The 23,043-nt window shown below is 38.9% G+C and overlaps 1 protein-coding gene across 5 annotated transcripts in view; it reads right to left on the reverse strand.

The window, feature by feature from the left end:
* The window catches only part of LOC308199585 (uncharacterized protein), a 139,246-nt gene that overhangs the window by 85,308 nt on the left and 30,895 nt on the right, over positions 1 to 23,043 (reverse strand). For 4 of the 5 annotated variants that reach the window (XR_013954719.1, XR_013954720.1, XR_013954721.1 and 1 more), the window contains exon 2: positions 6,229 to 6,345. The exons of the other annotated variant lie outside the window; for it this stretch is intronic. Coding sequence is in view for 1 of the 4 variants with exons in the window: in XM_080603944.1 (XP_080460070.1) it covers positions 6,229 to 6,345 (117 nt within the window). In the remaining 3 variants the exon portion in view is untranslated. The remainder of the gene's footprint in view (positions 1 to 6,228; positions 6,346 to 23,043) is intronic. 5 annotated transcript variants of the gene reach the window in all.

Consider the following 23,043-nt stretch of genomic DNA (forward strand, 5'->3'; position numbering starts at 1 on the left):
ATGACCCAGTTATATTCAGTAAGACTACTCATATAGTGTAATTCTGGCAAGACTCAAAGCCTTGATATATCAACTCAGCTCTTCAGTGAAATACAGTCATCTCTGGGGTAAAGCATGATAAATATTTAACAGCACAACGAAACACTACACTGCAGATTTAAGGCTCAATCTGGCAAATACTTACACAAGAGTCTATTTTCTTCACGCTGCTAAAGAAAAATACTTATATAAATGCATTCATAGGCACAAGACTGCTGAGTATGGGACCCAAGAGAGGAAGGAGATTGGGGGAGAAGGAAAGAGTCTTCAGTAGGTATGAAATCTCACAGCAAAATAGAGAAGACACAAAGTGATCAGCACCACCACAGCTGGAACCAAAAATATTCAGAAATGTCCTCTACCAGGAACAGGGATGCCAACCCAGCACTGCTAATTTCCAGTGAACCAGAGAATCTGATTGAGCTCTTTTGATGGCAAACCACAAAATCATGGAATATCCCAAGATGGAAGGGACCCAAAAGGAACATCAAGTCTAACTCCTAAATAGGTCACTGAAATATCTGCGCATGAAGATGGAAGACAACAGGCAGCAGTCCAAGCTTGACTGTGACATACAGTTGCAAAGTCTATCAGCATCGCATGGCCCCCTTCAGTTCCACCCCTCTCCCAAAAGTTGGTAAAATCTTCCAAATAATCTGAACCACCTGACACTCTTCAGAAAGTTTCGTGTACATTTTTCACAGATTACGTAATATTCTGTGCATGTATATGGCTAGACTTTGGATACCTGACCAAGAATATTTCCCATTTTTTCCATGGGAAACTGTATTTTTTTTTTGTCTGATCTAGCTTCATTTCAGCACTAGAAAAAGGAGCCAGTCAAAACATCTATCTGGCACAGCTTCCGAGACAAATGTTTCCCTATTTCACTCTTCACAAAGGTCTTCAATAAAAATACACCCGTAAACCATCCTTTCTAAAACCGTATTTTGCATTTAATAATGCATACAGAACCAGAATGACAGGAAATGGGTTAATGGATTCCTTTTTATTATTATTATTTTTAATTGCCTAGACTTAATTCAGCCTCTTCAGCACACAGAAATGGAATTTTCTTCATTCTCTCCCATATGTCTGTGTGGCTTATTGAAGTATAAGTATCTTCAATTTGGAAAACTCACCAACAAGAAAAGACTGATGTATAAAATTTGGTTAACATATATTATATACTCATTGCAGTACTTGCACAGGCAGACATAGTAGACCAAATTCATTTCAACCAATCTGAAAAGGCTGCTTATGTTCTATACTTCAGAGCAGTGATACCTTTTACTACACCACAAATATCAAGTTTATCTAAAACCTTAATGGCTCAGCTGCAACTATTCTAATTCATCCTCTATGAGGTTTTTTTTTTTTTTTTTTTTTTTTTTTTTTTTTTAATGTGGGAGGTTGAAATTTGTCTTGTTTGAGACAGGACTTTCTTTATAAAGGGACAATTATTTTAAGGAGTTGAAACTTTAAAGAAAGCAGATGTCAATTCAAATTGTCTTTTCAACCCACACTGATTGAGAAACTGTCATTTTTCTACTGATGGAAGCCATTTGGCCTTCTGGCAAAGTAACAATAAAAGACTGCTGATATTTCCAAAGCTGCGTGAAGCATTTAGTTATACAATTTCTATTTTATTCTTGATGTAGTTGAAGCTTACAGACATGCGAGTAGGTAAAAACCACGAGCAAAGCTATAGCATATGCATACCTTTGAGGAGACCTTGTACTGAAACACAGCTATTTGTAAAGATCAACCAAGTCCTGAATCATTCTGTTGTAAATACATTACTCTGAGCAGAAGGTTAAATTATTTTTAGGTTCTGTCACGTGTGCATTTTAAGAAATGCAAGACAACTCTTTAGCAATTTTGTTTCTCTTCCTTAAGAGTGAAACATAGAGATGCTTTCCATACTTCTTATACAGTTAAGCTATTATCATATTTTGGTTAGAATCCAAAAGGGAACAGCAAAAATCAACATATGACCAAAAAGTCAGTTCATGATTTTTATGTCGCTAGTCCTCAGTAATGACTAAGAGACCTTGTTATAAGTATCTGTTAACTGGTAATATGGAGGACATAGTGGGGACAGGATACCTATTTCAGATAGGAATTAGACTTCAGCCTGGTATGCTGGTAATAACTCTTAACGGGGTATATGAATTCATTCTGTACAACCATGCTCTACTTTTTTCAATGGTTTGCACAGTATTTTGCCTTAGTTAAATTCTTAACAAATTAAATTTCTCTCACTTTGTACCTAAGAATTTTTTCTGTACTTGTCAAATCATCTTCTGTAGTGGTTGTTAAACCACCACAGGGATTCATTGGAGAAGATAGAAACCATATTCATAGGAATGTCTCATTCTTTGCCTTTGTGGTTTTGTTTTTTGTTACGTTTTGTCTAAAGTTTTTCATCTTCTGCACCTACTTTCTCCTGTTGTAATGTTCTGTCTTTTCTTTTTTCTTTTCCTATTTCTCATGCCTAAAATTAATCTTCTGAACACCAACTCCTCAATAATTCCACTACTCATTTTTTATTTCTAGAGAATGTTGCTATGATAGGTCCCCGCTGCCCCCCTTTTGGTTTTATAAAGAAAATGAAACAATCAAGTCCCAAGAGAGCTAAGACAAAGGGCAAGTGAATGAGGAGACCTCAAAAGATCACACAAACCTTCCATCCACAACCTAATATATCTGGACAAGTCCACATTAAACAAAACCTCTGATCTTTTAGACATTTATGCAGTGAGTACATTCAACGTGTCCTTTCTATATTTTCAAGCACTTTGAAAAATATTAGCAACACTTGCCATCTAAAAAACGAATGTGCAGTTTAGTTCAGTTTTTATCATGCAAAGAAATTGGGTTGATGAGCATTTCCCTTAAAATTGTTTAATGTGCTTCTTCAGTCAATATCCTGTTGATATATTTTAATTACCTCTCATTAGAGTGACAGTGCTTGCATTATGCAGTAAAATAACAGGAACATAGGAAAACACAGCTCTTGAAAATATTAAACAGGCTCAATAGTGAGCTCTCGAGGTTCAACTAAGCTTTATTTTTGTGCAGAATTGTCTAAGATACTTGGGCCATTTATTTGGGAATTTCTTCTGAGAAGAATGAGCTTTAAAAACTAATTGTGCCTCCTTGGGATATAACTATTCACTTTTGAAAGTAAAAAGTATAAAAGGTGTAAGTCAAGCTGTTTAAGAAAATTCTATATAGCACAAAACATTCAATGAAGGGACTATCATCTGCTTCTAACAGGTTTTGCCAAAGAAGAGACTTGATTAGACAGAACAGTCACTTGCCAGCTCATTTTCAAATGATTTACAAGCACCCACATGCCAAAGAAGTCAGAGAGCGATCTGGTGGCCTGTCACTCCCTCTACAGCTTCTCTAGATTCTCTGCTGACAATGGATGGTGGGAAGGTGGTGAAAAGTTTGGGGAAAGGTATTATGCCCTTATCAAAAATTTTTTCCTCGCACTGGGAAAGAGTGATGAAATCTGCAGGGAGCACACTTCCATAGAACAGGACTACATTTAGACTTTTATTTAACCCTTGATTTTTTTTTGGTATTGCATTTGTATGTTCAAGATCACACCTGCAGGATGAATCTTCCCATGCTTCCATCCCACTCTAGGAACCTTAACCTCCTTCTCCTGTTCCACGTAAGAATTTATCCACTGCTTTCACCTAGTAGACTTCTGTTAACCAAAGAAGTAAAAAATATTTTTAGCCAACAAGTTCAGTTTAAGTAGGTTAAACTCCTACTCTTCAAGTAAAGCCATATAAATGTTTGCCATATGGCATACTTAGAAGGGTACCATGCCTTCCAGTTTTATACGATTGTATTTTTTTTTCTTGCTGGAAATTTTGTCCAAGTAACATTTCAGGATTACTTTACATGTGCAGCTTAGTTCTGCAAGTATGCTGAATCTTGCTACTCTGTTCATGTGATTCTTTTGTCCCCAAAAAATCATAAACAGAAATGTGGTAATTTTAATTCCACCTTTTGCATCTTTAAGGGAAAAGTTGTGATGTCCCACAAAATCTCAGCATTAAAATTTAGCCTCTTAATTGAACTTAAATCAGCATCCGCGTATGTTGCCTGATGCACGCAAAATGAAAAACTTTATAACTGCAGTAGAATTATTTTCTTAGGAGGTAGGGCTTGCATCTTATCAATTCATTTCCAAGAATGAATCCAGGAAGATTTTTATCCAGGTATTGTTCATGTGCACAAAAAGGTAATACAGAGAAGAAATGGAGGGAACTACTCTCTGCAGGTGTCTCCTTTTGAGGAAGGAGGTATAGGCAAACTCACCAACTGTATCAGCTTTCAATGAAGAACAACAATATTGGCAAATGATGGTGACAGAAGCACAGTACTGCCATAAATAGCTGCTGCAGCAGCTGTTTGTCCTCACAAATGACACAGGTTTGTATTGTATTCCTGGTATAGTAATTCCTTCTGCCTTATGCTAGAACAAGAAGTATCAATGCCACATATCATACAGAAAGTGTCCTCAGAATTCTTCAGAAAGATATGAAATTTAAAAAGAGACACAGACCTAAGTCCTAGTTTACCATTTTATTATCCACCTCAAGTTCACTATTATGATTTTCCATTCAGCTGCCCCAACTTCCAGAATTAACTAACTATAAATCTCTATTCTGGAACTCAATATGGTAATTCAGACGCAGTTGGACCTATGTAAAACCTATGGGATTGATGCTTACACCTGCATCATTTCCACCCCCATATTTATTCTGAAAAATTCTATTATGCATTAAAAAGCCTCTTTGTGTTTTTGCCACTTCTGTGTCATGGTATAATAGCCTATTTTTTGTGTTAAAATTGATTATAATATATAAAGTAGAGAAAGTTGAAAGCCTCTGATTATGGGAATATTTGTCTAAAAACATGTTCATAGGAAGCCCATTATCTAAACACTAGATATTCTCATTTTCTAGCAAAAAGCCAGATTCACCCTTGTATTATAGCAAGATGAAAAATATGTGAATGGGACCTGTAGGCTAATTAAATGAATATATTAAAAGTTTCTAGTTTTGACAGGTAAGAAGTAGCTGTCATTCTTCTCAGCACTCTGTGAATTAAGCTGCTGTCCTTCATTATCCCAAAAGATTATTATTGCTCTGTTTCTTGTGAGTGCAGTGAGCTAGAACAGCAGAGATAATAGGTTATTATATGAAAATTTGGCTTTGACATTTATATGATAAATTTGAAGTCAATTAGATGAAAAATACTCCATTAGATAAAGTGAGTGTACCAATTATTGCAGTGAAGAGCTATTGCTAATAGTATAATTGAAATTTATAGAGTGGTGGGACCAGAACTGTAGAATTAGATTGTATAAGTGATGGCAGTAACAGGCATGTAAACATTTTAGTTCCTAGCCATTTGTGGGCTAAGGATGGAGGGATGTTTTTTTTATTGGGAATCTATTTCCATTGTGATGTTAAAAATACACTCTACAATTAATACAAAAGGGTTTATATGAGACACTTACTTTTCTCCATAAATTCTAGGAAAAAAAAAAAGAAATAGTCTTTCTTCAGTAAAACTTGCGTGGATTTTCACAGAAATGAAGCGTATGCATAAGGAATGATTAAAAGAAAGTAAAATTAAAATTTTCCTAGGTAAGGAATTTTTTCTCAGTGCTGAGAGAATTAAATGTACAGCTTTATATATACACAAAGTAAATGGAGAAATTGAGAAAGATATTTTGGTCAAATTTAGGCAAGGAGACGGCAAATAGGGTCTCATATATTGGACTATGAAATAGCCTTCTGAAGGAACTACATAAGCCTCGATTTATAGCAGTTCAACACTAGACAGAGTGACATGCTGGAAGATAAATACTACAAAAACAATGTTAGACTAGATCAAAAGAATGGGTTAGTAGGAATTTAATAAAAAAGTTGCCATTCGTGTTTTAAACAATTCTGTATTTTCTAAAAGCTTTAGGACAAACACATCAGTCAGAGAACAGTATAAATAGGCAATGTACTGCAATCACTATTTACAATGTGCTATTTTTCTCTTTGTGAGCAGTATAAATAGGCAATGTACTGCAATCACTATTTACAATGTCCTATTTTTCTCTTTGTTTCCTTGTGCTCACATCCAACTGTTCTCTCGTCTTACCTCCTTTCAGACCTTCCCTCCTCAGTGGTAGAGAACCAAGCAAACTGCGGTTGCTTTGCAGGGCTGCTACTCTTGCTGGATCCACATCAAACGGTAATGAAAGAGGCAGGCACTCGTCTGGGGAGAAGGAGGCAAACTGGACACTGTGTTTTGATGAAACAGAATTTCATGCTTCCCGCGAATCGCTGGGAACACAAAGGCAGGTCTGCACTTTTGTGTCAGGACCAGCAAGCGCTACAGTGCAAGGGCCACCAGGAGCTCCACCTTTGCCACCTCTGCAGGATCAGCCCTAATTCAGCTGCCAAGCAAAAGCTAAAATAGGAACCAATGTACTTTTCAGTGCTGCTGCAGGGCACAGCTATGGGAAATGAGAAACAGCAGCAAGAGGCCTGAAAAGAAGTACACACAGCGCATATTTTTAAATTGTGTTGCCATCAAGCTAGACTATCGAAGCTGTGTTTCAACATAAACGTGACCCAAATTTCAAATATGCTGATCATCTCCACTGACTTCAGTGGAGTATGGATCTTCACAGAGCCCAAAGGTCAGATCACTATGTGCCAAAAGAGAAGTTACGGCTTAAACTCAGGCTAACTCAAGGCCCTTAGCTTTAATCGTTTTGGCTACAGAGTATTACCCTGAAAAAGAAACCACCCTTTGGTGAACACGAAGAGTTGGATCAGTAACACCATCCTGGGCATTGGTGAAATCCAGAGGAATCAATTCTATTTTCACCTCTCCCGCAGAGGAAACAAACAGCCCCAGATTTACTCTGGGGTGTTATCCCACAGGTACATAGCATGGTCCTCAAGCAGCAGAACCCATAACCCTGCTTCCCTATAGATTCGTGTCTTTTCCCCTCTGACCCTCACACTCCCTATTAGCAACACCACCATTTCTACCCCATTCCTCTCTAACCCTCCTCTCACCCACGAATTAACTCTGCAGGTAAGCAATAATCTCTGCTGAAACCATCCCGGAGACGAACAGGCTCCCAGCAAGCGACTTCCCAGCAGCCCTGCAAAGCCAAAGCGTGCCGTGGCAGAGCTCAGCCTGCCTTTTCTGCAGGGACTAATTTGGGTCTCTCCTTGCCCATCTGATGCCAATTTTTACAATTAGCATGTGGGAGCATAATTATCATTCTATCTTTATTTCAAAAGTTGCCAGCTGGTAACTGGAGAGGAAAAAGACCCAGCAATCACATATGTATTGTTTCTTTCAGGAACTAGTTTAAAAATAAATTTAAGAGACACTATTTTTCACTAATATAGACAAAATAAGATAGGAGATCTATATTATGGGAGCACAAATACGTGCTGAAGATAAGGTTGCTTCATTGCTTCCATTACAAACTCCATTCCCTGAGCTGTCATCACTTCTTCATTGAAATTTTGCTGCCTCCTGAGATTTCTACAGTTGAAAATAAGGGAAGCAATACTCGCCGCACGACTGCAGGGGAAGGGATGAGACAGCTGCCTAAATCATTTCCGGATGGCTTGCTAATTCCTTCTTCACTTATCCCACTCATTGGACCCCATGTCACCCCCGCAGCTATTGCAGCCAGATTAGTAGCTTTGACTTCATTGACATTTCTTCTCCATTTTCAAAAGCTGACTGTACACGCTTTCAGATACATAATATCGCCAGTTATTTAGCTCTACACACAAACCCCATTACTTCCAAAATGCTCTCTCACAAATCCACCTGTTATTCCTCCTCAATCATGTTTCTACTCAATTTGGCCTATCAAAAGAAATTTTCCAGTTTCTCTTCTGTGAACATCACTTCCCTACTCCCATTCCACCGAGCGCAATCAGACGTTTGTGGCACTTCCCTTTATACCCTGCCAGTCTTGACAACTGATTCACACATCCCTGAGAAAAAGTCATCCCTTCCTACTAACAATCCTTACCTCTTCACCCCCCTGTCAGGGGCACAACTGCTAGAGGTGAAAATCACTTACAACACACTGGTGATCTGGGGTTTCCTTACACATCGCCAATGACTCCGGCTAAGGGATGGAAACTTCCCAGGAGCTGTTTCAAAATGATTGTGCAGTGTTACCTAGCATGTCAGCTGGTTTATTACTGCAAAATATTTCTTAGCGTGCTTCTTCCAGTATTGCTCTCCGGTCATTAATGCACTTGTCCAACACGTGCACATAGGCACATGGAGCTATACTTTTATTTCTTTATGTTTAATGAATGAAGCACAGTAAAATAGCACTGGGATTTGACCTGACCAAATAGCTTGTTCTAAGGATGCCGGTCTGAGCTTCAGCCCCTTATGCTCAATATTATTCAAGGGACTACTTGTAGAAATACAATGAAGATTGTCTCTTAATTGTGACTTATTTTCCTTTCACACACAACATTACCATTTGCAAATGTTTGTGTGGTTCCTTCTTTCATTTCCCTCCACTTAACCTATAACATGCAACTAAAATTTCATGAGATTAAAAGACTTCTGTGCACTGGTTTTTATTTGCCTTTTTGTTCTTTTCTTTAAAAGTGTCTCTCGATGAAATTCATCTTGTGAGCAGGAAGATGCTTAAAGGACAGGAAGAAAAAAAATGTCCAAGGCTGCAACTGGAACTACAAAGGGGATTATTATTTACTCTAAATATTGCTGACCCCATTTGGTCTTTTAGCCAAAGCTGGCCTAACTCAGTTCACTACCTCTAGGACTCCTGCCAAAGCAGTCTGCTTTTGTTTAACATGCTCAGTGTATTTTTATTATCACATTGGTGCTGTACCCTTAAGTCCTACCGGGAAGCTTTATTTCATTACCAGCTCATTATTTCCTAACATCTGCTGACAGTGGAAACCAGTTATATTTTGCTTAACCATAATGGATAGCAACATGAAAGGACAACTTGCTCTTTCATTGCTCCACAGCTCTCACTACAGTTGTTGAATAACTAGTTTTAGGGTCAAAAGGACTAAACATTTGATAATTTATTGGTAAATGCTTTGGTTGACCAGTAAAATGTTTTCTGTCTGTAAGCCTGTGTTACCAGCTGACACAAACACTGTAGCCCCAATCCTCATTACTTTGCTGTAAAGCCAGCAGTTTAGCACCAAAAGAGACATCTGAATCGAGGCCCATTTCCATCACAGTGAAACGAGAACAAACCTATCCCATTTTACATCAGTCCAAATGAAACTAGTTAAAATTTAACCAATTCTTTATAATCACATAAATCTTCCAGGCAGCATCCTCTCCATTTCAATTTTACTTCCTCCAATATCAATTCTAAACAGCATAGCCAGATAGGTACACTGAATAAGATAGACAATTATCTTTTATTCAGAGCTCCTCTCTGTCTGCAAGTGCCCTAGACATCTTTGGACTAAAATTATAAACTTGTATTGATGAAACAATTTACTTTAGCTTTTGTGTTCTCACTCAAGGATGGATCAAAATAATCTCTAATGGTCAGATTTCAAAAGAACGCACTATGAGAGCTCCTGCTGGGAACAATGGCAGTGACTAAATGTGCAGCTCTTTTGAAAATGTAGACTGATGATATCCAACTATGTGTATCATTCAGAACAGCGTATTTTCTTCTTTTTGCCTCCCTTAAAACTACATAAGCCTGTGTTTACTAGCCTCTCTACAGCTTCCTCTACAATGTATTGCGTTGCCTTCCAGCCAACATCCATGTAATCATTAGATGAATTACCCAAGCATTGAAATAACTATAGAACAGATGCTCCTTCTTAAAGGGAAAAAAGAAGAAAAGAAAAAAAAAAAGAAACATTCCTACAATAATGTAATACACTTTCTTTGTATATCTGTTATTTTTGTAACTACTACTGGAACAATGATCTTGCATTTGCTGTGCACTCTTTTTCTTCGAAAGAAGCAAAAGAAACTTTTAAAAAAGGTATTGAAATATCTGTCTCCTATGGCTAAAATATCATTAATACCTAATATAGAAGAGGTGAAAATAATATGGAACATTCAGATTTTAAATAAAGGAAATATGAAGGGTAAAAAAATTCAAGTGCTAGGGGGGCTGGGAAGTTTATGATCCCATTTTCAAAGCATCTTCAGCTAGATGATTCCAAAGGAAGTGATGAGTTATAGGAACCTACACCATCCTGGACTTCCATAAGATTTGGATATTTACAATTATTATTTTTTTCTGATTTAATTTTCATTCCTAGTCCAGTTTGCAATAATCATTGTTCATTAGAAAGCTGTTTTGGATTTGCTTCGAAGATGACTGTAACAGTACAGGGATCTATGAAACGCTTGCTGTGGAACACTTACCAACAAAACCAAGCACTTCCCCAGTCATTTCCATTCTCTGCACCTCCTGTTGGCTGCCTTTGGGAAGTCACCCCACTTACTATTTTTGAAGTGTTTTGTTCAAAACTTGTAATATTTAACATCAGGAATTTCATGGATCTCCCTTTTCTACATGATCCACGTAGAACAGCAGTCATCACAAGCAAAGAAACCTTACCTCTCTTTTTATTTCTTTTTCCATCTTTTCTTGATGGGTATACTACTAAAAACAATAAATGGTGATATTAGCTGTTAAATTTTGCTGGAATGATTTGGATGACACTTAATTCATAGTTGACATTTTTAGAGGTTGTCCTTGCTCAAGCAGAGTACTTACTGAATCTAGTTGGTTTTCACCCCTAAAGATCACTAGGATCTGGCTGCAAGTGGCTTCCAACAATATCGTGCAATTTTGTTTCATTTTCATTTTTTGCAAAGTGCTTTTAAAAAGTCAGTTTAACAAGAAATTTCATTGTCTAATGGGCCGTGACTGTTCACGATAGGATTTCATTTTAAATTCAGTTCATTATGCTGTCATTAGGGAAGATATGACTTGTCTTATCGAAGCCTATCATTTACCAGGATTTTTATGTCCACTATTAGTTTAGATGTTCAAAGAGATTCACTCAGCACTTGATTAAATACACAGCATAAGTCAAACAGGAAGACAGATTACCTTACGGCAAAAAAGCAATGAACCGAATCACAACAAATCCGGTCATTTTACAACGCTGCACCAGTCGTGCTTTGGCAACATTGTTTAATCCTTTGTGATAAAGCTCCATGTCAAACAGAAAGACAAATACTGCATTAGTCTCACCTGTTACCATCTGAGACTGCAAGTTCTTCAGGGAAGAGCCTTTCATCCTGTATCACACACAACACGCAGTGCAGTGGGAACACAGCTCTGTTGAGCCTTCTGATGTTCTAACTCAAAAAGGTAGGCTGCAATGGCCACCTTTGCATTTCCTTACAACTTGCTCAACGCTCACTCTTTGCAGATCATTCACTTCTGCATTACTTCTTTACATTTATCAGAATGCTAGAAATTATGAGGTTTTAGCTTTAGGGACTGCCTTAGTCCCTTGTATCAGCCATCGGTGTAGCCTCTGACCATCCTTTCCTATTGAGACCGTTGCAGTATCAAGGTCAACTGCACTTCTGAGCAAGAAGATGATGCCTTAGAAAAAAAACTGGCTACTGCCACAGTGTCAAGGCAACCAATGGAGTTTCAAAAATATAAGTCTCAAGAGATCTTGAGTAGAAATTAAACTTCACTTTTTGATGCACTTTATTTAGAGCAGAGACACAGCTAGACACTGTTTACTTAGATTTATAGCTGTGCTCAAAGCACTAAAAATAAGTAACGTGAATGGACAATTTCGGAAAGATATTTCACACCTTAAAGTCTCATTTTGTCAACAGTATCCTCCTAAAACTGACCAATGTATATTTTGTTGTGGCTGGAAATGCAGCTCATTCACTCGTCTCCTGGATACGATTAAAAAAAACCACAAGGCGTTAAAGGCTCTGCGATCCTTCTCTTAACAGGACAGTAAGAACAACGTTTGTCCATCTCTCCCACTCTGCTGGCAGAAAAATCTATCAACAAAAAAGTTAATCCACCACAAAATGGCAATTCCATACAGCTGGATAAAGGTACTTGCAAAATCTGGTTAAAATAAAAATTAATTTCAGTCAGAAAAAGCAAATTTTCTTTTCAAAATACTTGAAAATTAGATTTTTCAGCTTTTCATTTTTATGTAGCATTTTCTAACTTAAATGGCGTTTTTAAAGGTTAGATAAAACTAAACCAAACTCTGATGTAACTCAAGTATCTCATTTGCCTTGAGCAAATTGTTTCAGGTTAACCAAAGCAAACGTTTTCCAAACACCACTTGTCCATTCATTGCACAACTAAAAAACATCAATGATAGCCGCCTTGCTTTGATCAAAATTGAGTTTTTTTCTCTTCAGTTTTTACTTTTTCAAAACTCTGAAAAACCAAACTGATTTGCAAGCTCTGTTCCAACAGAAAGGACATGGCTGAGTGCTCTGGGAACCTCTCTGGGACTCTGAAACCTGAGAAGTGCTCCAACAGACTTGTACATGCTGTAATAGAGTATGTGGACATAATATTTCAGTACAATATAGGTTTTGGATACACAGGGATGTTCTCCAGGCAGTTGTTTAAGCCTGCTGTGGCTTTTAAAGCAGGGAAGGTTGTATTTTTTTTTTTTTTAAACAGGTTTTCATGTATGAGGATCTGAAGTATCAGAGCTAGACAAGAGGGAGATTTGCTCGATGCTGAACTCTTTCAAAAAATTTGATCCACGTTTCTTAGATGATAGGCTGATTCTGCAGAAATATTCAGCACACCAGCAGCTTCAAATGCCATCTTGCAGGAGATGGGAGATCACATCAGTATGCGCTTTTAGATCTATTACAGCAATATCAGCAGTCCTTGATTTCTTAAAACGGTGTTATTTGTGCAGGTAGAGCAAGCTGTCACAATCTGAAAGATTTAGATTATTTCACTGGGGACAACCCACCGCAAGGCACAGGCAGTAATTGATTCGTCTTTCCCTGCACGCGAGGCTCCCTGAACTGCCAGCACACAACCCCAGAGCCCCGCTCGGTGCGGAATGAGGCTGGGTTAACGCAAAATTAAAAGTTACCATTTTGTGCAATCTTTATTCACAAGCCATAAATATAAAACAAAGCCCTGTTTATGGTTATAGTTTGCATTTTAAGTGCCTTACTGTTTTACTGCCAATTAAAAAAAAATTTTGGAGAGCTTTAAAATCTAAAAAAAAGTTGTGCTCCTCTATTCCAAAAGAATCCCATGTATTATAATCATGCCACATAGTTAGTATACTCTGCTTAAAGAACCAGTGGTCCAAGGCCAAGCACAAGCAAGTACTTGATGCCATTTTGTCCCTCAATAATTACCACTTCTGCCTCCTCACTCCCATTAGAGAGAATGATGTTCCAGGATTTTGTCTTCTACAAAAAATCTAAAAATTTCAGCACAATTTAACTCTTGTAATAGCAGGTTTCACCCTTATTTTTCCCACATTTAAATACTGCTAAATCATTAGGGAAAAAAAAAAAAAACAACACTAATAACATCAAATATAAGTGCATACTCACACACACAAACACACCTGTGTGCACCCAGGCCAGTGCATACATGTTTTCCTAGGCTTCCCCAGACCACCTATAACCATTTCTGTTATGAGGCATGGTAAGCAATGCAAATCTTTGCTCAGTGATGCTGCTGGCCCTACCCCCACTACCTTCACCTACTGGGGGAAAAGCTTTTATGCAGGATCTTGATCTTCAGCTAAACCTTCAAACAAGCTTTGGTGATTACATTCAAAAATACTCAAATCATAGCCTTTTAAAATAACCTTTTAGAAACCTAAATAAAAGATCTGCCTCGAGTGACTTTTCTGGTGCGTAGGAAGTGCTGCTTTCCTCCCTGGTTGTTTGTCTCTTTCACCATTTGCAATGAGCCTGTTTTTAATTGTTCTTGTACCACTGTGATTGCGGCTTCACTATTGCTTTGGGGTTTGTTTTTGATTTTTAGTGTGACTTGCATCAGCTAGCATGGAGGAAAGAACAAGAAAGCTCCTGGGAAAACAAAAGAAATAAGCCTATCTGGAACAACTTTTGTTGATTAATTCTAGGAAGAAAATGAATAGGCTGGTACTCCCAGAGATGCTTTTACTCCAGCATATAACGCAGCAAGCCAATGTCATTTCATTGTTTGGCATAAAGAGAAGAAACGGGAAAAGTTTTGCACCTACATTTACAAATCCTTTCAATTCAGAAATTAAAGCATTTGGAGATGAATAAAGAAAAAAAAAAGTACACCTTTAAAAACAAACCCTCAAATTAATAGCTCCAAATACAAATAAATGTGACAAATCCTTCTGCCCACATAGAAAACCTGCACTGTGCCTACCTGTAGGACATACTGAATAAGGAGGATGGCAGAAGAAAAAGCGATTATCTCACAGTTCAGCCCTTAAGTGCAACCTCTGAGAATGGAATTCTGCTCATCCCTGACCCATCCCCTCTGTAATACTTGGTGAGCAATCACCTCATGCGGGACTGCTCCTGCTTTCCAGCTGCCTGCGCTTGGGCACTCACAGGCAGATTGGCAGCACTTGCAGAGTTGCAGCTGAGATCAATTAGGACTGTGTTTTAAATGCTAAGGAGCCTTAAGAAAATAAAAAATAATAAATAAAATAAACAAAACCTCTGTGTTTCCATCTGAAAACCCCAGACTGGGTGACTTTTCCTACAATTTTAGACTTTACTTTTCTGGGCTTCGGTCCACTTGACATAAAGCACCAACGTCACCTGGTGCTCTGAAAAGCGTTTTATGGAGATAAGTTCATTTAAATCCATAAAAGCTTTAGAATAATATTAAAAGCACTAGAGAAATGCCACAAGTAAGTGAAGTTTTATCCAATGCAGCATCTGGATCTGTAAAAAGTCAGTTTTCACGGCCGCACACTGAATGTGGGGAGCAAAAAGAAATACCGTGTAAATCCCCATTGAGCGATGTGAGTGCTAGTGGAAAGGGCAGTAAGAGAGAATTTAACTGAAGACCAGAGACAGTGCAAGCAAGAAGAAGTTGAACTGAAGTTTTGTGTGCATCCTCAGCTCCGACATTTCTCATCTGGATGTTTGACTTCTCATAATTAAAATGAAATGTTTTTCTTTTAGAATTAAAAAGTTATTTCAATCAAGCTGACCAGACAAAAACAACCTGAGAGTACGAATACTGTATTTTGCATGTCAGAGCAATCCAGCTACTGTGGCGATGATTTATCACCAGTTACTATGGAGATGATTTGTCTGAAAATTGAGGTTTTCTATTTAGGAAAATGCTTGTTTTATTGGGAACAATAACAGAGGACTGAATCCATCGGGGCCATTTGGAGGAGTTTAAACCTTTAATTTCAACCTGTGATGGTTCTTCAGAAAAAAAATATGCTTAGGCCATGGTCAATAGTTCTTTAACTGAGCATAAAAGAAATTCTGCAGCTGATTCTTGGTTACATTTGCAGGGCAGGAAAATGGTGTGACAGTGAAATACTGGATGCACCCTGCTTCTTCCTGTGTTTCACTCAGGGGAACACTCAGCAATTCATGACATATGGTTTCCTGCACAGGTCAGACCACTTGCACTCCGAGTACATTTCCAAGTTCTGTGCTGAATACCAATTAGAGCAGAGACTTGCAGCCAGGCTTACAGAGTCACATACCCTAAACCGGTCACATAACTTCTAGGTGCCCTTGCTGCTTGCGTGCTTTCAACGTTTGATTCTCTCTGCAAAAGTTTACTGAAGATGTGCTCCCATATGCTTATAACCCCAAAGTGCTTACTTCTCTCTCCTGATCTCCCACCGAATGTTACTGACTGTGTGCATCAGATACGGCCTTTTCTTTCAGTAGGACCATCCAGAAAAGAACAAGTCCCATCACATCTGACACTTAATCGGATGTAAAAGCACCCAGGAAAACTGACGCATTTCTGCTGTTGCAGGGTGATGTTGCTTTGCCCCTGCACCACCCCAGCTCCGCACAGTTACACGCTTTCACTTCATATCTGGGCCACTCTGATGCCAACGGAGCCCAGTCCGAACAGGATGGTCTGTCACTGCATGTCAGGCCAGCACAGAACTATGTGGGGAAAAGCGTGAATCCCCTTACCACCTCCCAGGAAATGTAAGCCTTCTACCGTCCTCCGAAAACAGAGCTGGAGTTATAGGTGGGCAACGAGGATAAAAAGAAACTTAAGACACTGGAAAGACAAAAGAGTATCTGAAGAAAGAAAAAAAAACACCGATCAGCTATACAGATAAAGATCAGTTATTTTGCAGCCTAGATACATTTAATCTGACTATCACAAGGTACAATAAATGCAGAATTTCATTGTCTCATTTGCAGACCCGCTCTTCCGAGTGCAAAAACACTTCAAAAGCAACTCATACATCTTGAAAGCCTGAAGCCTTGATGGCTTCTTGCCAAGATAAAGGAAGCTAAATGTCATATGATTTATTACCTTGAAGGAGTAGCTTTTGCCTGCCACGCTCATCGCATTAAATAATATCTAGCGTTGTTGATTCCACGGAGTGTTTCCATAGCACGTGGGACCATTACACAACATCTGACTGAGGATGACAGCAACTGGGAGTTAATAATTTCACGAGATACACTGATTTCACATCACTGTCCTGTTTTCAAACCAGAGACTTGACTGAAACTACTCCTGACTAACACGTACACAGCAAACAGCCTTCCTACCAGTCTGCTTGGCAAATGTAAACAGGAGGAACTAGTAGACACAGGTGAAGCTTAGTTCCCACCACCTCGCAGAGGCCGCCCCAAAGCTGGCCACTGACCATTTTCCCTAAGGCAGGGGAGAAGAGGTGTGAAAGCAGGACGGTTACGTCCAGGTTGTGTGGAGAAACTCTTGTGCTCTCTCTAGCCTGCTGTATTTGCAAGTCTCCTTTTGCCAAAGCTCTCATTTGACTTTGTTTTCAGTGAAGTGGCTTAGCCCAGACAAAAGCAAACTACCCATTAAAGCTGTTTATTTTGGTGTGCTTAGGTTATATTTTCTCTTTTCCTGAGGTACAAACACATGAGTGTTTCTACATCTTAAGGTGCTTGGTTTTGTCCCCTGGGTTGGCATTGACTTCTTCCTCCACTGCAGCACACTCTGCTGTGTTTTCCCCACTACACTTGTGCCGAGAGCTCAAGCTGCCTCACCATAAACAGCTGAGAGTTTCAGCTGTAGCCCTACCACTCTAATGAGCAAATCTCTTTGGAAAAGGCAACAGCATGTCTAAGCGTGTTGTTCTTTTTTCTAAATCAATTCGTGTCCCTATCCTGGGGTCCAAAAATCCATTCATCTTTGTTATTGCAGCAGGGAAACAGATGCTTCGAGACACCTCCCATGGAACAGATGTCACAAGCTCAGGACCATTCTCCCAATGATCTAGGATGCCCGATGTCCAAACTACAAGACACTGTTTGTTCCCTCTGACTGAGTACATTTGGATCAGAACTGTGTTATTCCTGAACTATTCATTACATCAATTTATTTTCTCTCCTCTCCTCATAACCCTGAATACTGTAATGTCAGTTAACTACTTAACCAAAGCTACATGGTCACTGCTTCACCCAGCCAACTGGCAACAGACCAAATCACCAGAATTGGTGCCATATGGGCCATATAGCATGTGGGCCATAAAGTAGACTTTGCGTCCTCTTAACGTTTTATCATTCAAATTTGTGATCACCTTTAGCCAAAGTTTCAGAGACCTGGAATTTTATTTTCCACTGGGAAAAAAGTAAACTATTTCTAAGAATTATTGTTCTTCACTGCACAGAACAATTTGCACCATGAAAGTGAAGAAGTGCAAGAATTACAATTGAGCAAAGTGCAAATCACAATTGATATGAAGAGACTGGACAATGTAGCAGGGGGTTCTGTCTGAAATGTGCTGCCTTGTAAAAGCAAGTTCTATATCTAGTTCTTCAGAAAACACACAAATTGATCTGTAACATTTTACTTCAGCTGAATGTCCTTTCTATCTCCTGCTCTACAGCTATTTTAAGAGCAGCCTTGCTGCGAGTGTCAGATTTTCTGTACCACGCCTACCATACCAGTATTTCAATTATCATGTTCCATAGGACATCAGCAGCGAACAAGTTTAAGCAGCTTTTTCCAGCACCATTCTGTGGGCGCACACAGGCTCAAACCGCGATGACATCTAATTCATTCACACTGTTGTTGTATGCGACGGGAAACAAAGCTAAAGAGGACTCGACATGGGAAGCGAACATTTTAATTGTAATCTGTACCCCTCCAAAGAACTGAATGTTCTTAATATAAATACAGCTCTCACACAGAAGAGCCATATTGCTATTATATTCAGTGCTAAAAATCTAACTGCCACTGGCACGTTATGGTTTACTATTTAAATCCACTCTGTTCAGAAACCTCTTCCTTCCTCATCTGCCTCACTTTATCACTGAGTTGCTCCCTCCCATTGCCGAAATGTTTCTTGAATATGATCTTCCAAACACCAGGATGGGGGGCATCCAAACAGGAAGTGTCTGATAACAAGTTCCTTCCTGCATTAATTGTACTCACATCAGCTCGTGCTTATTTGCAAGATATATCATATGCTCAATGTGTGATCCCCCTAATGTATTAAGCCTGACCTTTTAAATGACATCTTTTATTACAAGACACTTTGCACATGGTACACACAGTGTTCCCTGTGCAATGAAAGAAATATGATTAAGAAGCTGCCAATAATTTTCCACTTCAAGAATTTTTGGTCATAGACAACATCTGAAATTATGGAGTTGTTAAAAGAATCGTCTGCCTTCTTCCACGTCCTGCAAGTCCATGTGCTGTCCTGTCAACAGAAATGTGAGCGGACAACCATCCCGTTGCCATCTCAGCCACGAGGATTACCTGCCCCACTGCATGTTGAGGGCAGTCGTCATTTTCTAGGATTACATATTTATCAACTTTTCACCATACTGCCCAGTATATTCCCAGCACTGCAGATTTGGGCCAGTCTTTGTCCATACTCACACAATGTACAAGATCTTTGACACGGATACGCTCACCAGAAAGTCTTTCCATAAAAGGATACAAAAAAAATATATATATGAGCAAGTCCACAGAAAATAGAAGAGGCGAGTGTAATAACACTGAAACCATCAGCTCTGATGTTAGCAAAACAAAACAAACATGTTTGATTGCATTAGCAAGAAGAATAATTTAAAACCACAGGTAACTGGATTAAAAAATAAAAAATACCGTATCAATTTCTGAGAAGCCATGTCTATCACTTCTATCATGTTCTTGTGACTAATAAAAGTAATACAAAAAGGAACAAGATGTAGAGCGCTAGCATAATTCCATGGAGGTAAGAGAAAGGAAGTACTCAGATAATTTAATAACGCAGCTGTAAAATATACAGGTCTGAGTCTGCAAAGGCATACCAGGCTCACAGTGAAGGGAAAGCAAAAAGTCAGCAGGGCATTTCAAAGAGGGAGGGAGGGACATCTTCCTTCCACAGCAGTGCTTCTTGGTTCACTGGGATGCCACACTCTAAACTAAATTACTATTTGCGATACACAGTAGGAAACATTTCTCATATAAACAATTTTGTGGAGATAAATCTGCCAAAATGTGGCACAGCAATTTGTATTTTTAGCAACGGATAAAATGGTTCCCTGGAAACTCGATGCCAGTTTAGTATGTTTAAATAAAGGAAAAAACGGAGTTATTTTGAGGTTGTTGAACTGCGTTACTTTTATGTGATGCACATGTTTTAAGACTGTTTTGCACACAGCCTACCTGCTTGTCAGAGGAGACCAGCAGCAGCAAAGAAGGAACCATGAACTACAAGGCACTGGTGCTGTGGGTTTTAGCAAGTTACTCCAAACAAGGCACTCTCACTCGGGACTAAAGTAGCGATGCAAGCACAAAACACAGCAACTCCATTTCCACTCTGCCAAGTGTCATCACACCCAGGGCTCAGGGAGACAGAAGACGTTTGGGCAGGGACTGGATTGCCAAGACAAGCCTGCTTGAGAGGCAAAGGAAGAAAGAAGGAGCATTATCATTAGGCAAATGAGTTTCCTTTCCTAAAGGGGCACCAATTCAGTCAGCAACCCCTTTTTCTTTTCCTAAAGCAAGCATTCTAAAAGAAAAAAAAAAAAAAAAAAAAAAAAAAAGGCTAGGGGGGCTTCAGAACTTAGAAATGGCATTTTTACATAAACAAACAGCAGGTCTGTGGGAAAAGGGGGAAGAAATGAAAGACAAGAGGATAAAAGCATCAAAGGGAGGGCATAAGTGCATGATAACGTTAAAATGAGGTCTTTTAGGGGCTAAAATTTCTGAGAGACCCAGGGTAGATGCCCTCAGTTCATGTAGGTGAAGACATCACTTGGAATGACAAGCACACACACAGAAGATTAAGCTCTCCGTAATGATGCAGACTTTTTCCTTCCTTCCATTTCGCTGTTCATAAGGATCATTTTCCATTGCTTACTCAGAAAACAGTTCAGAAATTATGTGTAATAAATATTTCCTTAAATTGAGCTGGCAGAATCTATTTCTTCTTTTAAAATATACTGTTCCCAGTTTACTTATTACTCTGTGCTGGGACTTGCCTGTTAAAGAGAAATATTGCTTGAGGGTCCACTCCTCATTTAAACAAATGCTATTAAAGCAGAGTGTGAAGATACGAAGGAAACTACCGAAAGGCTTCCATGGCTGCACTAAATCAAAGCTAATGGCTCGCGATAAAGTAAGTGCAGTTGTTCTTCTGTTCTTTGTCAGTATTAATATTTTAAGTTACAGTTCCTGACTAGACTCTCTCTGCTTTTATACCCACTTCATTTGGGCCAGAAATTCTACAAGGCTTCTCCTCATGCACAGCTCATGCTTTTATTCCTTGCTTTTGGCCATTGCTCTCAAGCTGTCTCTGCTTCCTGACATTTACCGACCTGGAGCAGCGCTTACCTGACGTTCTGTTTCTTATCTGAATGCCACATTAATCACAAGCAACCACTGGGCCCATTGCAACCACAGCTTACCCGGAATATTCAGCCTGGTAAACTAATTAGGGCATCATGGAGTGTTAATGCCCTCCTTCACAGAGAGTAATAATGTAAGGAATGAAGAGTATTCAGGAGCTTTTGCTGTTGAACTACAAATTATTTCCTGACCTTTAATTATTATTTTTTTGCCTTGCAACAAGTGCAGTTTCCACCTCCACAACCCACATCTTTCTCTTGAATGCACCCTGAATTAAGTATTGATATGACTCCCACTCTCAAACTAGAAAAATCTCTGCAGAGTATTCTTTCCTGAAAGCATTAGATGGCCTTTTTGGCTCTTTCTGAACAAAGGATTTCTCAGAGACCACAGAAATTTTTCCCCATATATTATAGTGCTTCAACCATTTCCAATAATGCAATTAGATCTGGGTGAATTTTTTTTTTTTTCAGAAAGCAGTAAAACCATTAGAGACTGCAGCTTTAGGGGCACACAACTACTCATAAATTCAGTTCCAGTTCAGGGAATTGATTCTGCCAAATTAAAAGCAGGGAGACATTTTTAGAAAAGTCTGAGCACTAATATATTTAATTTGATAGGCACCAAAGTGACCCAGTTTGGCAGACATCACGAAGCAATTTCCCAAGACTAGCACCTCTTGATTTTGGTTGGAGAAGGGGCAAGTGGAGAAGAAAGAGCATGGATGGACAAATATCAGGAAAATGTCTCCTGCGTGGCTGAAAACTAGCAGCTCCACGTAAAGAAGTGTGGGAATCAGACATATCAAGACAGTTTAAGAAAGGCTGGGAAAAATAGAGAAGTGTTTAGAGAGAGAGGGGTTTGTTTTGTTTTCCTTTGACAAATGATTTTAAGTACTTAATGCTTATAAAGAAGACTTTTCAAAGACCAAGATGAATTGTTTACAGACGAGACTAAGAGAGCGTGTACGGACAAAATCAGAGAGAACAAGACACAAAGAAAAATCAAACTATTAAAAGACATGAAGAACAACACGAAATCACTTTAAAGAAATGTTAGGAGGAGGAGGAACAACAAAGAAAAAGAATTTGTCAACCACAAACAGAGGAAAGCTATTTACAGAGGGGAGGCCCATCATTCCAGGGGCTTTTGTGAAACAAGCTTTACTTAAAATGCCACCTTGCAAGTAAATGGTCAGCACAACTAGTGCTCTCGAGAAAAAAAGCAAACTTTCAGACAGACAGGGTCTGACAAACATTAGCTGAGGGTGCTGAAAGAGCTGGCTCAATCAATCGAAGAACTATTAGCATTCATCTTCGTGATCCTAAAGAGGAGGAGTAAGCTACTGCAAGACTGAAAAAAGATCAGCATAGTGCAGTTCTTTAAGGAGAGAAAAAAGGACTAGCTGGGAGATTTATAAATCAATCAGATTAAGTCCAGTTCCTGCAGAAACAAATCAAACCATTTGTCAGAATCAGGACGATAACAAGGAGATGAGATGCAGTTGGTGGTAGATTTGTTAAGAGGAAAGCATGCCAAAGAAATATATTTTATTTCTACAGCAGGTAACAAACCTTCTGGAGGTAAGGGACGGTAGATACCATCGATCTCAGAGAAAGTAAGGTTTCCAACACTGTTTTACTCACCAGCCTCAGGAACAAGCTAGGGGAAAATCTTGTTAAAACTTTTTTCATGCAACAGGGAAGCAGATGTTGAAGGGAACTGTATCCAAAGTATGGTCATGCATGGGACAATCTCAATATGTAAGGACATACTGATGGGTGCTGCAGGGTCTGCCCCAGGTCTCATCTTGTTCAATATTTTCATTAATTAACAAGGTGATGGAATTGGGAATAAGCTATTGAATTTTCAGGTGAGATGAAGTTTAGAAGGACTGCAGTCATACTGAGTGACATGCTCAGAACCCAAAA

This window comes from Anser brachyrhynchus (genome assembly GCF_964034855.1).
Source record: "Anser brachyrhynchus genome assembly, chromosome: 9".
Taxonomy (NCBI): Eukaryota; Metazoa; Chordata; class Aves; order Anseriformes; family Anatidae; genus Anser; species Anser brachyrhynchus.